Below are 17,836 nucleotides of genomic sequence, written 5' to 3' on the forward strand. Positions count from 1 at the left end.
TCCATGTTTCATGGATAGTTGTGTTAATGCATATTTCATCGTGCCCTTTTTGAAACCTCTTTGTCTTAATTACAGTCAAGAAAAAGCTTGGCTTCATTCCCAACCTACGTTGAAGGTAAGAGCTGAAAAGAAAATATTGGGCACAAAATCATTCATTAATATTTTAGCATGTGTTAGAGGTTCATGCCTGTATTCCTAACTACTCAAGAGCCTTCTTCAGTCTGAGGATTGTGATTTGGAGGCTGCCTGGGCAGAAGAGTCCTAGAGATTCTTACCTCTAAATAACCACCAAAATGCTGGAGTAGAAGCATGGCTAAGTGTGCCAGCTGTGAGTAAAACAAAGCTGAGTGAGAACACGAGGCCCTTAGCTCAATCCCCAACACTCAAATACATACGTATATACATACATGGAAGAAAGGAAGAGAGAGGGATGGAGAGAAGGAAGGAAGGAAGGAAGGAAGGAAGGAAGGAAGGAAGGAAGGAAGGAAGGAAGGAAGGAAGGAAGGAAGGAAGGAAGGCAGGCCACAAATTCCTAGTAAAAGTTCAATTGCTATGGGCCTCTTATGAGATCATGAAGCTGAAAGTTTCCTTATTTCTATCCCTATGTGCTTCTTACATGCTTTCAGGAGAGTTCAAGTTGAAACAAACTTGAAGGTAGAAATATTTTAGTCCTCTGTATAGAAAGACCTTCCCAGTAATTCTCATCTCTTGCTTGGATGAGCTATTAAGGCATCAGGACATTGCAGAACCAGGTGATGAATGGGTGGGCTGACTCCACAATTCTCTCTGGAACCGTGTTCTCTGTGGGCTTCCACAACTGCTTGTGAACTTATTTTCTTCATGATGGCACCCAGTTAGGAGGCCTGGGAGGCTTTGGCTACAAGTGACACAAATGCTCTAGCAAGGGAATAGTAGGTGCTTCCTCAGGAGGCCATAGCCAGCCTTTGGATCCTGTGTGTGAACAAACAGTGGGGGTGGTTTGGAATAAGTGAACAGGACTCATGAAACTTCATGAGCCTCACATCTGAAACCCAGAACAAACTTAGTTTTGGTTTAACTAGTTGAGGTTTTTAACTGACTAACCTGGAAATTATTTGCATCCTTTTTGTGAAATTGAAATCCCAGGAGCATACCTTAGAAAAACTCACTTCTGCAAAAAATTTTTTGAGATGACTTTAGGTACGTTCCCCAGGCTGGCTTGGAACTTGAGATCCTTCTGCCTCTATGTCCTAAGATCCTGTGCAACACCACACCCAGCTCTAAATTCTTTTTTAAAATCTGTCAACACCAAACCTACAGAGAAATTATAATAATAGTTCTTTTTATTTTTTGTTATGATACAGTGATGTTCACTTGTCAATTTCCCTGAAAGATAAATGGTCTAAGATCATAATCTCAAGCTTAAAACCTGTGTCCTTTATCTATGTAGTGTTTGCATCTTTATATAGTTATTTAAATATTTGGGGGATTGTTCCTACATATGCCTGTGTACGCACATTTCTGATTTTGGTTGAAAAAGGGACCTATTTAGCTCAATCAGACATGAATACATGATATTACAAGACTCATAGAAAAGGTGAGTTAATTTTGTTTTTCTTTTTAACATTATAAAAAGTTATCGCTGATGAGATCTTTTTCTCTATATTTGGTTGACAAAAAATGATCAAGTTCCATTGTAAATCCATCCGTAGGAACTTTTTATAGGAGACAGTCTTTCATAGAGATCAAACAGAATGTGTGTGTAGCCCAAACACATCTATCTGTTTATTGGATCAGTGCTTCCTAGCTATACAACCAAAACTATACATTGTAAATAACCTGATCTCTTCCTCCATTCATAACAGTTTCAAGGCGAGAACCACATGGCTGTTGAAAAGAATGTTGATTGCCAGCCTGTGGTTGGAGAATGGTGGTCTGGACACCACAGCAGTGTTGGCCTAGAAGTCTTCCCTGTTAAAACTGAGAATAACACAATTAACAGGTTCCTTGCCCACAGCTGGCGATTTACCACTTGAGCCCAGTTCAGCACTTGGCACATTAATTGGGGATGTAACCTCAAGGACTCTTCTGCCCAAACTGACTTTAAACCTCCATCCCCCAGAGCTCAGCCTCCTGAATAGCTAGGACTGCAGGTATGAGCCACCAGTGCCTGCCTCCAAAGCACCTCTGAAGTCTACATTTAGACCACCAACTTTTGTTTTAGAAAAACGAATGGGATATTTTAAGTCTATGCCCTGGTCAGTTGCTGACAGTGGGAGGCAACTGTGTTTCCTATATAATCTCAAGATGAACCAAATGGTCAAAATAAAAATAATAAACATTTCCATTTAAGTCCTCCAAGAGGGAAAGCCAGTTGTTTCCATTTTAAGTTACTGAATATAAGACCCTAAGGTTTCAAGAGTGAGTAAAAAGGTATATTTAGTCTCTCAAGATCTGTCACTCAAGTCAAAGAGAGTGTATATCTGTGTGCTTTGGGGGCTGTTGTTTTTTTGCGGGGGCAGGGGTGTTAATGCATGCATGCCTATGTGCATGCTGGTCCTGGGGCTTGAGCTCAATGAGCTTTATTGTTCCAGGCTAGCATTCTACCACTTGAGCCCTACCTCCACTTCTGGCATTTTTTAGTTCATTGGAAATAAGAGTCTCACACTGGCTTCCAACCACTATCCTCAGATCTCAGCCTCCTGCGTAGCTAGGATTACAGACATGAACCACTGTCACCCAGCTGAAAGTACAGATTAGAAATTTAAATGCCTTTTCTAGTTCATAATTATAAAGTTATATAATCAACTCAGGCATGTTTTAATCAGGGATACAATTTATAAGTGACTCTGGTCACACTCAGATGCCTCTATTTAAAATATTTAAAACTGTGATTTAGTTTATTAGGCTGTTGAATGAAAACAGACTTTCAGTTTTCCTTGGAATTGACCTATGTGTGAGGCCAGGAACATTATGGTCTGTAAACTGGGAAAATTGGTGCATGGAGCCATAAATTTGGAATTTTACCTGTCTTGCAGAACTGAAGTCAGAAGCCATTATAAAAATCCATATACTCTAAAACAAATATCTCTTTTTTCTGGTGTATAAAAATTTCTCCTCCATTATAAACCAGAGAAGGAAAACAGGTGGCAAGGAATTGGTGGCAAAAAAAATTAGGAAGTTCCATAAAATGATGCTTTCCAAGAAGATGGTCTTCCATTCACCTATCCATTTTACTCTCCAAGCATCTAGCTGATGTCCTCAAGATGAAAGACACTATGACACAAAAGTCAAGGATGAGTATGACATGGTTTATCCCCAAAGACATCAGTCTTAGCAGGAGAAACAGCATTCTTTATCACTGAACTTTGTTTCTTAGTTAAGTAAATTCTTGCATCATTACTCACAGTAAACAGTGTGGATAAAATAAGTGATTCTGAGAAGTTGTGCCTTTCATTTGAACAGGCGGGGTGAGTGCTGGCAGACACGGATACCTTAGGTCAGCAGGTTAACTACGTCAGCAGTGCATGTGGGGAGGGCAGGGCACCATTATGGATGTAGTGGGCTCCACTTAGAGTGGCTGCACTTACCACTGTGGTTCTTGCTGTTACAGTCCCTGGACCTTGCGACCCTGAAGACTTGATCGATGGAATCATTTTTGCTGCCAATTACCTTGGCTCTACCCAGCTGCTGTCAGACAAAACTCCCTCCAAAAATGTGCGCATGATGCAGGCACAGGAAGCAGTGAGCAGGATTAAGGTAAGGAGGTCTTTGTGGTTGGGGAGAGGGGGGTGATGGGCAGTCCATAGTGTCAGCCCACATCTCTTTGTCTAGTCCATGCTTAGAAAGTGGATGACATCACAGGAAGGAGCATATTCATGACCCTGCACATGGTCTAAACAAGGATTAGCAACATTTAGTTGAGTCTTTAAATACAAACATTATTTAGGTTGGTGTTAAGAAAAAGTCCATATGATTATTATCTTTGAAAAATAGATATGAGGAAGGATGTCGTGCTGAGTATTTTGCCCCAGATGTGAGGTATAACTATGTATTTCCATGGACAACTAGAGGCGAGGGACTTGAACATTCGTGTTACAGTGGGTTCATACCAGGTGGCACTGCTTTTGAACTGGCTGGCTTCAAGTAAAATGAACAATTTGGTCAAATCCAACCTGAAGAATCTGAACCATCCAATGCAAAACTAACCAGGCTTTAAAATAGTCATGGCTGCTTTCATTCTGTTTTATCATGAATTAAATGGAGCTAGCCTGTTGGATCCAGCATGGGCCAGTTTATATCTGGCATAAATCATTCACAACTAATTTGAACTACCCAGAATCAGTCCAGTATTGTGGAAATGCAGAGCTCTAGAATCTCTACCATAATTCCAAAATGACCTATAATTAGAGGCACACCAAGACACTTAATGAGCATTCATACCATCCAAATGCCATCATGCCCCCAGCACAGAGAGAGACACCTTTCCAGCAATGTGAAGAAAGTTAGACCTCACCAAATTGGTTTTATCCAGTTTCAGCTGGTCAAAATTCATTCCTACCATAAGAAGCTCTTCTGCTTTTCATGCCTTCTTTCATACATTCCCAAGGCATGGTAAAATGATAAAGAAGGACAAATAGAACACAGTGAGTGAGAGCTTTGAATCTGTTCATCAGAGCAAAAATATTCCTTAAGTTCCTCTGTGTGCATGACGGTAGGGCCTCTAGGGTGGAAAAATAGCACTGGATGAAGTAAGGTCCTTTCCCTCAAGCTCAAAAGCACAGATGCAAAGAGGATGAAACCAGAAGTCATATAGAATACCAGAGTAGGGAAGACAGATGTTAGATGAGAAGTGATACAGGAGTGCAGGTGAGTCCTCAGGTGAAAATATTATCAGACAGCAGGAAAAAGAGAGGCACTTACAGGCCTGTTACCTAAGAGGATTGCTGTGAGAGTCAGTTACATGCCCAGGATCTGCCATGTAGTGAATAGCAAATATCTAATTCTATTGCTCCCATAACTATGATGACTTTGAGCCTTGTGTTAGTTTGTCATCATTGTGACAAATACCTTAGAGAAACAGTTTCAACTCAGTCCATGCCCAGTTGTTTGTGAGCTGTAGTGAGTCAGAACATCATGGTGGAAAAGCACAGTTGCTCACTTCATTGCAGAGGGGAAGCAAAGAGAGAGCATGCCTACAGGAGTAGGCTTTCTCCTTCCACTTTGTTCCATCTGGACACTGTTGGACACTGCTGCCCACATTCATGGCTGGCCTTAAGCCTTCCATTGCTGTATCATCCAGATCCTTTCTGGAAACTTTTATAGGTGCACCAGTGGTGTGCTTCATTAATCTCCTAGATGTCTCTTAATCCAATCAAGTTAATAAGATTCACCATCACAAATTTACCCTTGTCAACTTGATAACTCAAAACGCATCTCCTGATACCATATTTGATCTGAATAACAGCAACAAAGTCGTAATTGCATCAAACATGATGTAACTATCCTGTATATAACTGAAAATGCACCGATTCCTTTCCCAAAATCTCAACAGCCTTGGCATTGCTCAAAAGTTTTAAGCCTATGCTGGAGATGATATCTCAGTGGTAGAGTGCTTACCCAGAATGTATGAAGCCCTAATTCTGATCTCCAGTACCAAGAAAAGATAGTAATTTAAAAAGTTCCATCCCAGAGTCTTCTCTGAGACTCAAGGAAAACTCTTAGCTGTGAGCACCTGTAAAAAATCAACAAGCACCTTACATATTTCCAACATAAAATGGTACAGGGTCAACATTCCAACTCCAGAATGGAATAATAGAAAAGTAGAAAGAAAAAGAAAAGTAGAAAGAAATCAGATCAAAACCAGCAGGGTAAACATTACATCTCATAAGTCTGTGTCCAGCATCCATGGCATATGTTCATATCACATAAGCTCTAAATGGCTTGAGCAGTTGCCGTCCATGACCTTGCCATTTGTAGCCCACATGGCTTCTCTCTTAGGTTAGCTCTGCTCATTGACTGCAGTTTTCCTCAGCTTAGAGTCTACATTCCTGTCCCCTCTAGTTTTCTGGTGCCTCCGTCACATCTTTATCTTCACTTTCACAACTTTATATTACACATAACCCTTTCAGGGGCTGCCCCAACAGGGAGTCTGTCCCTGCTAAACACTGCCTGGCCTCCTGGGCTTTTCTTTGAATTCTAGGTGGAATCCTTTTCACCCCTGTAACATCATATAGATGAATCCAATGTCTGGCACCAGCTTGAGTAGTAGCCTAGCCCCCTTGGATTCCAGCAATCTCTAAGCGCCTGAGCCTGGTATAATGGATCCTGGGAAATGACTTCTTGAGTGGCCCTCTGTGAGCTGGGCAGTAGTGGAAGTCTTTCAACTGAATTTATACTTTTACATCATTGAGTTGCCCTCATATAAAGTACTTGGCTTTTTGTCACTGGTGCTAATCTCTTTGGAAACCATGCCTGCATTTAACTCCAATTTTATACATCTTCTTTTCCAACCAAACTGGAAGGTTTTTAAACCTTTCACTCTGTATTTCCCTGTAAACTTGGCTATAAAAGCCAGCAGTGCCCGGGCAGTAAACATAATGCTGAGCTGCTTTGAAATTTCTTCTGTCATATTTAGTCCATCATTACCCTTAAAACTCAGTCTCAAAGTCTTAGAGCCCAGACAAAATATAGACAGGTTCTTTGCCAGGATGTACCACATCTTGTCTCTAGTCCAGTTTCTAATACGAATCCTCCTTCCCACATTTATTACCCTTACTATCCATGTTCCTATCAGCACTCCAGTCTTCTGAGCCACTAGCAGATGGCTGACCCATTTAGCTCTTCTTGTAGCATAGCATTCTATGGCTTCTCTAGTCGGTATCTCCGGACTTTTCTAAATTTTCCCACAAACCAGTCTCTAAAACTCCTAAACTTATGGTCAGGTCATCACAGTAATTATTGCCATTCCTTGTTTTAATTTTTGCATGTGTGAGATTGTTAATACTGTGACCAATTCCTGAGGGTAATGATTCACAGGAGGAAGATGTATTTGGGCTCAGTGTTTCAAAGGTTTCAGTCCATGGTCAGCTGATTTTGTTGTTTCTGGGCTATGGTAAAGTAAAACATCATGGCCGAAGAGTGTTCTTGGAGGAGCAAAGTTGCCTCATAGCAGCCAGGAAGCAGGGAGGCAGGAAGAGAGCATGCTCATACCAGTAGGCTTTCTTCTTCTTCCACTTCTATCCCTTCCAGTCCCCTGCCCTATTGAATGGTATATCACTGTCTAGCATACCTCCACAGACAACCCAGTGTGCTTTGTAATCTCCTAGGCAGAGCTTGGTCCATTCAAGTTGACAATCAGGATTGCTCATCACAGGCACCCAGTCATTTTGCATTCCCCCAGGATGCTTTGTGAATATCTCTGGGCCCCTCTCATTGCTTCCTTATCAAGCGACTTTCTTTTTTTTTCCAGTCCTGGGGCTTGAACTCTGGGCCTGGGCAGTGTCCCTGAGCTTTTGTGCTCAAGGCTGGCACTCTAACACTTGAGCCACAGCTCCACTTCTAGGTTTTTGTGGTGAATTGGAGATGAGTTTCATGGACTTTCATGCTCAGGTTGGCTTCAAACTGTGATCCTTAGATCTCAGACTCCTGAGTAGCTAGGATTACGGGTCTGAGCCACTGGCACCAGGCTTCAAGTGGCTTTCTTTTGAACCTGTTTTTGAGGTCTCCATGGGTCACTCACACTTAACTAGAGCTCAACATTTTGAGGAAACATCTGTCTCAAGCTCAGACCTTGCTTTTCCTTATCTAGTACAGTAAGGTCATCCTGCACTTTCAATATTACTATTAGTGTCTTCGAAAATACGTATAAACAAAGTTGCCATTTACAGCTGCCTCTAAGTAGGCTATTGTCACAAAACTGAAAGGCCAGACCCACAATCTGAATTACTGACAGGGTCTGCTGATTTGTCCCTGTGCTGAGGAACCATTCAGTCACTTCATCTAGATCCTGCTTCCCTGGTGCCCTCTTCTTGGTATATATGTCTTTGAAACTTACCTTTCCTAGTATGATAGAAAGCAGGAAGATCCAGTTCTTTTAAGGGAGTTCCCCATATTCAGAGAGACACCTTGCACTTGTGGCCCCTAACAGTACAGCTCTTTAAACACATAGCAACAGTTTGACCATAGTACCTTCCTTCTAGGTCTTTAGAACTAAAGACCTTGCTGTAGGTAGAACATTACCAGTTCCATTTGAGCCATCTGCCCAAGCTTAGTGTGTCAGTCAATTTTTCAAGGCACAATACCTAAGATAAAAGAAGAAAAGCTTATTTGGGCCGAAGGCTCCAGAGGTTTCAGTCCATGTTCCTTTGGCCCTGTTGCTTTGGGCCTGTGGAGCACAGCATTTCATGTGGGGATTTCTGGTGGATGAGGCAGCGCTCCTCATGGTGGTCAGGAAGCAAAAAGACAAGAGGAGCCAGGCTCTCAATATTCCTTTGAGAACATTCCCAATAATCTAACTTCCTTCCACTAGGCTCCACCTGCTAATGGTGTCACCACCTCCCAGTAGTTCATTGGCAGGTGACCAAATCCTTAACATTGAGAGACACTCCAGATATCCATGTTTCTGACATTAATGCCAGACATTTCCTATGGCCTTCTCCCAAGCACAGCATTCAAAACAGAACTAGATAATTCCACACACACACACACACACTACAGGGATATACTGGCACTTCCTCCTGTCCTGCAGACTCCACACAACACCATGTCTACAAGATGGTAGTGCTTTTAGCTTCTCTTGAGCTAAAGTGAGGACAGACACCTAGTGTGCTGACCTAATGGTTCTTTGACAGATGGGGCTACCTCTGCAAGATGTATTTGGGAGTAAACAGGGGCACATCTGGTAGTCATGGTGACTGGGAGCCTTTCCTGGGCCAGAGCTAAGTACTCACAGCACACTGTAACCAGGGCAGGACCACACAACAGACCTATCTCCACTAAAATACCAAGGATCATGGCCAGGGCCCACTCAGGTGATCAAACACAAAACAAAGACACAGTCCATCTCTAAAAGAGTACTAGATTCTTGAGAAGGAAAATTACATGTTGCTTTGATGTCAGTTTCTTTTAGGTTCTATTCATGAAAGTTCCAAAACCTTTGAAATTCAAGTTCTTTCTTGAACACCTTGTTTGTTCACCTCCTGATAAATGAGTGTCCTCCTACAAATGAGTGTCTGTGTCTTCACACTCCTCATGGTAAACTGCAGCATCCGGGAACTAATTCCCTCCATGCCCAATGCATCTTAGTTGATAGTTCCATCTTTCACAGTAGTGCCTGGCAGTGTCGTCTTTCCTTTGAAGTCCAATTCCCTTTTCAGAAGTCAGAACTTATATTCTTAAGCTTTCAAGGGATTGGTACCCAGAAGTTCCACAGTTCATTTGCACCTAAAATTAGATGGCTCTGTCCATCAGAACAAGCCAGGCAGGGGCTGACTGCTTACAAATGCCTTCTAGACCTGCCTAGAGCAGAGCCAGCAATTGGAAAAACATGTATTTATTTTTACAAGGAAATTACTGTACTGTCTGGAATTCATTATGGGGTAGTAAAATTAAATGGTTCCATTTCATTTTTAACTTATAAGTATCATTTTAAAATGTATTTCTATGCATCAGAAGGAACTGTTGCCTGTCATTAAATATTTTCTGCTTCACGTTCCTTTTACATCCATTTAAATGCTTGTCAGATTGTTTGACATTAACACACAGCTAGAAGCCTTTTCCAATTGTAAGTGGAGATGGCTGTTTATTCTAGCACCCCCAGAAAGTGGCCATGTCAAGGAGTGGGTATATACTTTGTCGTATGCAGAGGAAAACAGTTTCCCTAAGGGAGCTTGTCCATAGTGCCCAGTGGTGATCTCTAGAGAAGATAATGCTGTGCTACTTTCTCAAGGAACCTGATCTTTTGAGAGCAAGTTACTTGAGGCCACCTCAACAAAGCAGACATTAGGCATGTTGTCTATCCAGGAAGAAAAAAAGAAGGCAAAGCTTCAGGGATTTATTTTTCAGTCCACGTAGCACTATCCTTAACCCTAGAATGATTGGGAATTTCCAGCTAGATTCCTTGACCTACATAGAGATGAAATCATTTTCTCCTTTGTTTTTCTGGTTCCCTGTCCCTCCCTCACTCCCCCACAGAGACAACACCCCCCCCATTTCATCTCTTCTTCTTCTTGTTGTGTCTCCATGTGGGGTCAGAGGGATATGAACACATCCTGGTATCTGTGCTGCTTTATCTGAGCAGATGCCAGATAAAGTGTGTCCAGTGTGGTATTTATCACACAAACTGTACACTAGGAAGCAACATCATCACTCATTGGGTTTATACTTGTTCTTTTTTTTTTTTTTTTGCCAGTCCTGGGGCTTGAGTTCAGGGCCTGAGCTTCTTTTTGCTCAAGGCTAGCACTCTACCACTTGAGCCACAGCATCACTTCTGGCCATTTTCTATGTATGTGGTGCTGAGGAATTGAACCCAGGGCTTTATGTATAGGAGGCAAGCACTCTTGCCACTAGGCCATATTCCCAGCCCCTATACTTATAATTTTTAAGTTACTATATTCTTAACTTAAAAAATCATCTATGCTAAATGAAGAGAAAATTTAGAGCTATAGCTTGATCAGACATTTCTGCTTAGTGAGAAAGAAAAAAAAAACAACTTATTCACAAAAGCTAAACTGTCCCTATTAAAACTTCTGCAAGCTAGGAACAGGTGACTCACGCCTGTAATTCTAACTACTCAGGAGCCTGAGATCTGAGGATCATGGTTCAAAGCCAGCCCAGGCAAGAAAACCCATGAGACTCATCTCCAAGTAACAACCAGATAACCAGAAATGGTGTCATGACTCAAGGTGGTAGAGTGCTAGCCATGAGCAAAATTTCTCAGTGACAGTACCAGGCCCTGAGTTCAAGCTCCATGACCAATCAATAATAATAATAAACTTCTGCAATCGGCACTTTAGGAGTAAAAATTGTCTACTAACTGATCTTTGGCCTTGAGAAACTTGAGTCTAATAAAAGAAACCAGAAAGACTGCTTACTTAACATTACTACAAAGCAAATAAGAATTTGAAATGAAACACCTACTTCTTCTACTAATACATAAGGAACAAAGCATGTCTTTTAAGTCCTTAGCTGAAGGTACTGGTATATACCTGTAATCCCAGCACTTTGGAGGCACAGGCAGAAAGTTCATGACTTGGAAGCTAGCTGGGGCTACAAAATAAGTTTAAAGCAAACCTGGCCTATGTAAGACTCCACTGAAAGAGAAGAGAAGGGAAAGGAGGGAAAAAGGTAAAAGAAATAGATGGCAAAATACAACAGAAAAATTAAAGGCACCCGGTATTGCTCATCATTCTCTAGGAGAATACTATTCTTCTAGAATCATAGAGTCATCTTCTAGGAGAAATACTATCCTTCCAGGAAAACCCTCACCAGCTCCACCCCCCCTCTCTCTATACCTGAGAAATTCATCTGAACAGTGGATCTTAACATGTAATAGCAGCAGCACAGCCTTGGGCATTAACCCCAGACATACAGAGTCAAAGGTTCCAAAAGTGAGACACAGGAGATGCTGGTATGCACTACAGCTTGAGAGTGACTACTCCAGCATCATGAAGCACCTTTTCCTACACTGTGCTCTCCAATTGTTCCAGTCAAGTTGAGTGCCTGTCACTGATTGGCTTCCATTGGAAAATATGGTCAAGAGACACTGCAAAATAGACGTCCTTCTGGTGTATTTGCCACACATTTTCCTATTAAGGGCTCTGAGGAGGGATATTTCAAGATAGCTCTCACCTCCTCCACCACCAAAGAGAATCAAAGCTGTAGGTCTGTGGCTGCATTTTGAGGTGAGTGACCATGGGAAAATGTTAGAAATCAACAAGAGACAGACACTGGGCCCTCATAAGATTCAAAGACCTGAGAAGACTGTATAGAAAGATAAGCAGCATACCTCCCTCAGCACTGGCTATCTGGGCTGTGGCTTGGGGACAGGGAGTCTCCCCTTTGCATGGATATGGGTGAGAGTCCTAGCAACCTTTTATGTCAGGGAGGATGCTGACATGCTAGCTAGTAGGAAAGCTACCCAGTCCTCAAGGGCTTGCAGCCCACGATGTTACCCAAAAGCTTCACAGTATCCTTTTTCGGGAAAGAGTCTCACATCATCTCCCAGTGAACACCTAGGGTACTGTAGCCAGGAGCCATTTAGAAGGAAGCTGCTATCTGAATTTGAAAATCTAGACATAGTCCCATCTATGAGACCACCCAGAGCTTCTACAGCACTGGCTCAGTGTGTAGCTGCCTTGACAACCCATTGTGGTCCAAAGAGTGACTGGCTGAAGCCCAGACACAAAAGGAACCAAGCCATCAGGGAGTATCCCTCTGAGACTGGGTATGGCCACCTATGTATGGCCTGGCCCCAGGGCCAGGACTGCAGAGAGGTACCCATACTGCCTGATTCATATTGCCTCAAGTGCTTGCTCTTCACAAGGTGGGGAGGGACATGATAATGCCACTGTGGCTTAGCCCACGGGGGCATGAGCTAACTGCCATCTCCTGGGTGTGCATAATCAAAGGAGGCTTCTCAAGGAAACTGTGACCTGCTCTGACATGTTCCTCATTCTACCCACTCAAACTACAAGAGTAAGGAGTAGCAAATAGCAGGAAACCTGAGCTAATGCATTCTGGGGCATGCAGGACTAGGAAGTGCCAAAGCCCTGTTTCCTGGTAGGCTCTCACAGGAGCAACAGAGAAGATGATAGTTCCTACTGCCCCCCCCCGCCACACACACGGTTCCTGTGGCCTCCACACCTTCTCTGACATGCACTATCAGAACTTGGTATGAGGGCTGGGGATATGGCCTAGTGGCAAGAGTGCTTGCCTTGTATACATGAAGCCCTGGGTTCAATTCCCCAGCACCACATATATAGAAAACGGCCAGAAGGGGCGCTGTGGCTCAAGTGGCAGAGTGCTAGCCTTGAGCAAAAAGAAGCCAGGGACAGTGCTCAGGCCCTGAGTCCAAGGCCCAGGACTGGCCAAAAAAAAGAAAGAAAGAACTTGGTATGAGCACCACTGATCTGGGACTGTAGTTCCTGCCATTCCCTCTCTTCATGCAATGCCTAGCCTGGAAGCACTATCTGGTCAGAGGAGGAGTGCTTCAGTCCCTTTTACACTGCAGGGGGTCCCAGTGACCCTGCTGGTAGGGTTGAAATAGAAGTGCTCTTCTACTGATTAGAAGTGCTCACGTGAAAAGTTTCTGCCGAAACCCCCACTGCCCAATGAGGACACCACTACCACAGTAAGCATAGCTATGCCATGAGCACCCCCACTCACTCTTCACCACACATGCCTGAACTGGTCCCACTCCTATGTGTCCTGCTAAGACAGCCATCCCACTCTAACATGGTACACACTATTCACAATGTCATTAGCCACAGCCAAAGCTACGGGAAGAGTCTATCATGGTTCCCACATGGAAATGAAGCTCACACCCCAAGACACATCTTTAGGAGGAAGCCACCTACTAAGAAGGCCAGCTCATAAAAGCAGCAGGACACCCAACCCCCAGACACATAAATATATCACTGGAGGACCATGGAAAGTGTGAAAGAGAAGAGTAATAGGATTCTCCAAAGGAGCGTAACTCTCCAGACTCTCCAGCTAGCAACAGTTTGGTGCCCAAGTGGACCTGTGGTTCAACATGATAGAGCACTGGCCTTGAGCAAAATAGCTCAGGGATGACACCCAGGCCCTAAACCACTGACAAAATAAAAAGAGAAAATGCATGATAAAAAATATGAATATATAGTTATACAAAAAAAAGTCTTGGGATCCAAGTGAATGTCAAAAAATACAAGTAAGTGAAGTTAGGATCACAACACACAATATGAATGAGAAATTCATCCCCCACACACAAAAAGAGTGAAAAACAAAAACCTTAGAAATGAATAGCTCAGTCAGTCATAAATAGCACAGTTGAAAGCCTCTACAACAGACCAGATCATATGAAAACTAATGTCTGAATTTAAAGGCAGGTCTTTTGAATTATACCATTCCATCAAGGCAAGGAAGGGAAGTGCTGTGATGGTTGGGAGCTGAGTATAGTGACTTAGTCCTACAATCCCAATACTCAAAAGGCTGAGACAGGAGGATCACAACTTAGAAGCCAGCATGGGCCAACTTCAAAAAAATTATTTTGTGAAAACATTAGAAGAGCAACATACATGTTTAGAATACTTGAATGTCAACTGATAAAGGCTAAGGGCACAGAAAACCTGTTCAATGAAGTAATAGCAGAAAATGTTACTAGTCTTGTCAGATTTATGTATAAAGATGACATCTTTGTGGCTTCACTGCTGAGATTACTGAATTTAGCACATAGAGAAATGGGGAGAGGGAGATAGGACACAGAGAAAAGATGGTTTGATATATTCCAGTAAATATAGTGTATCACATCAATAGAAGGAATAAAAATCATTTCAAAAAACACAGAAAAAGCATTTAGAAAATTTCAGCGTCCCTTCACAATGGAAGTCTTAAAATAACTAGACATAGAAGGGTTGTACCTCACTATAAAGTTGTATATGACAGCCAACTTACACTGAATACAGAAAAACTGGAGCATTTTCTGAGAGCAGGAGCAAGACAGGAGAGGAGCATCCATTCTTACCACTCTCATCCATATTGTTCTAGAATTTTTATCCAGAACATGTAAGCAACAGAAAGAAAAGATATCCAATGGGATGAAAATCATAGTATTTATTTATACATGATAGGTTTCTATATATAGAAAAACCCAAATACTCCACTAAAAAAACAATTAGAACTGATAAATCCAGTAAAGTAGCCATACACAAGGAACATACAAAAGTAGTTTTTCTTAACAAACCAATAACAAATTTGTGGAGATAAAGTATCAGCAAATTTTAAACACTCAAACCTAGAAATACCTGGGGGCTGGTGGTTCATACCTGTACGTCTAGCAACTTAGCAGGAAGATACTGGAAGAACTGTGGTTCCTAGTCCAGACTTGGCAAAGTTCTCAAGGCTTTGTCTCACTCAATAGCTGAGTACAGTTGTATACCTCTGTCATCCCAGCTATGTAGGAGGCTGTGATGGGAAGGATCATGGTTCTAGGCCAGCCTGTGTAAGACACTATCTCAACAGAAAAAGTGGGTCATGGTGGTATGTGCCTTTCATCTTAACTATGGAGGAAAGCATAGAGGATTGGAGGTCCAGGCTGGCCCTGAGCAAAAAGTGAGGCCCTACTTTAAAAATGACCAGTACAAAAAGGGCTGCAGATATAGCTCAAGTGTTAGAGCACCTGGTTAGCAAGCTCAAGGTCCTGAGTTCAGACCCCAGTGCCAGAAAAAAAGAAACTTAACCAAAGAGGAAGTAAAAGACCTCTCTACAACAACAATTATGAAATATGAATGAAATTGAAGAACACCAGAAATAGGAAGATCTTCCTATTGGATCAGAAGCATTATGATTGTTAAAATATCCATAGTACCCAAACTGATTGACAGATTCAGGGTAATTTCCATTGAAATATCACAGATATTCTTCCTAGGACTAGAACAGATAAATCCTAAAATTGATATAGAAGCTCAAAAGAGCCTGACTAGTCAAAGCAGTCTTCAGCAAATGGAACAAAGCTGGAGGCCTTGGCGTACCTGATTTCCAGGCAGAATACAGTATCGTGGAACCAAAAGAGCGTGGTATTGACATAAAAACAGACATCAGACTCATGACACAGAACAGAGATCCCAGAAATAAACTTACATGTCCACAGCCAGCTGGTTCTCGAGGTGCCAAAAGCACACACTGGGGGAAGGAATGCCTCACCAGTGGATGGTGCTGGGAAACTTGAGTGCCCACATGCAGAAGGCAATGATTTTTGGATAAGACCCCAGAAAGCACAGGAAACAAAAGCATACAATGGGGTGTTTATGCCTGCCTCACCTGGAGAGCGCCAGGCCTGAAGGCAGTGCTGCTAGTTCCTGTGCCATCCTTTCTCCCCTCTACCTCTCCACACAAGCCAGAGTGGCCTGCCGAGCCCACCTGAGCCCAGCAGAACACAGCCCCGGCATCTCCATGCCTTGTCTGTGATGCCACTATGACTGGATTGCAGATGGGGTGGCAGGTAGCACGGTGCATGCATTTCTCTAAGGAACATTCATAATCAAATCGTAGTGTCTGTCAGTCTGAACTGTCCCACAGTTCATATTTTTCCATTCTTTTTATGATTTCCTTTAAATGTCAAGAATTATGATTTCATTGTAGAATTAAATGTTCTATCATTGCAGTTTTGTCTGAGTCATGTCATTTCCCATCTTGCTTGAGGATATCTGTGGTCAGTAAAGAGGAAACAGGGACACTCCTATCCAGCCTGCTGTGGCCTGGGAGGTAGGAACAAGGGCTGCTTTTACAGGCAGATCAGGGGTGTTCACAAAGAACCTCACCCAGGCCACCTGCCTGGTGCTCTAGAGTACAATGTGAACCTCTGCTCACACTGGCTTGGAATTTCTAATCTGTTACTTCACAGTTGTGTGACCCTGGCAAATTAACTCATCTCTCTGTGTCTCAGTTCCCTCTTCTGAAAAGTACAGATAATATAGGCCCTGCCTCACAGGGTTGTCAAACGCATTTACATTGACACATGAAGGGCTTAGCAAGACCTTGGCCCATAATAAGTGCCCAGTAGATGTCTACTGGAGAAAGACACACCAGTGACACACACACAGACATCACCACCACCACCTCCCACAAGAGTGACAGACGTCAGTCATGAGAGACTTAACAGCACATAAGGTTCACTGGGCCAGGTGAGAGGAAGGGACCAGCCTGCTCCTTATCCCCTGCAGTGCGGAGCATGAGTAACACTAGAACTGGAAGGTTTGGGTGTTCCTTGCTGGTGATAAGTGTTGCCAGACCTCTTCTAACTCCTCAGCCTGGCTCTGATGCCCTCATTTTTTTCTTCAGTATTCCATCGGACGATTTGTTTTCTTAATTTTAATTTGCTGAGGATACTTGGATATCATAATTGACTGACTTAAAGATGCTATTGCACTAAGTGCATAAAAGTGTTTGAACTGTGAAAATTACTTCAGAATGCCTGTCACCCGATAGTTTGCCTTTTAGATCTTCTTCTAATGCCAGGAAAACACAATTTGGGGTCTTCTGTGGGTGGCGGATCCGTTTCCCCATGTCCTCAGAATTTTGACCCATGCTGTTAGGCTTTGTTATGGGAAGTAATCAAGGTTCCACTGTCATTGCCATATTGTCTCAGCACAAGGGGATGGAACACAAGCACCCAGACCCTACCATAGCCCTTAATCAAGCCACATCACAACACGGGGACCCCGCAGGAGTCTGTATACTTAGGTATAGCATCTGTATGTGACACTCTTCCCACTGGCATGCACAGCCGTGGGTGACACGCAGGGGTCTGCCTTCAGAGCTCCTCCCGGTAAACACAATCATAGCCACCACGCACAGCCAGAGGGAGGCTGGGGGAGAACAGGGCTGCTCCGCTTTCCCAGCTTCCTGGACTTCTGGAGGGTGGGAGATTTTTCCGAGAGGTATGTGGGTGGCTGACCCACCCAGTGCCTGAACGGTGAGGCAGTTCCATCAGCACATTTTAGCCCCTAGAGAAACAGGGGCACTGTGGAGGGCTTCTCTTGCAGGCAAATACTGAGTGTGAGAATAGCTCTGCCCACCCCATCCCCACATCCTCCACGCTGTGACCCCTGCCTGACTCACCACTGTTTGTGCAAGATAGGTGTGAATAAAGTCTTGCCAA

General features: G+C 43.1%; 1 protein-coding gene across 2 annotated transcripts in view; it reads left to right on the forward strand.

The window, feature by feature from the left end:
- Apba1 (amyloid beta precursor protein binding family A member 1) overlaps positions 1-17,836 on the forward strand; it is a 210,699-nt gene that overhangs the window by 176,247 nt on the left and 16,616 nt on the right. For both annotated transcript variants that reach the window (XM_048332822.1, XM_048332813.1), the window contains 2 exons: positions 76-115; positions 3,593-3,738. In XM_048332822.1, the coding sequence (XP_048188779.1) occupies positions 76-115; positions 3,593-3,738 (186 nt within the window). The remainder of the gene's footprint in view (positions 1-75; positions 116-3,592; positions 3,739-17,836) is intronic.

The sequence above is a fragment of the Perognathus longimembris genome, chromosome 1 (assembly GCF_023159225.1).
Source record: "Perognathus longimembris pacificus isolate PPM17 chromosome 1, ASM2315922v1, whole genome shotgun sequence".
NCBI lineage: Eukaryota > Metazoa > Chordata > Mammalia > Rodentia > Heteromyidae > Perognathus > Perognathus longimembris.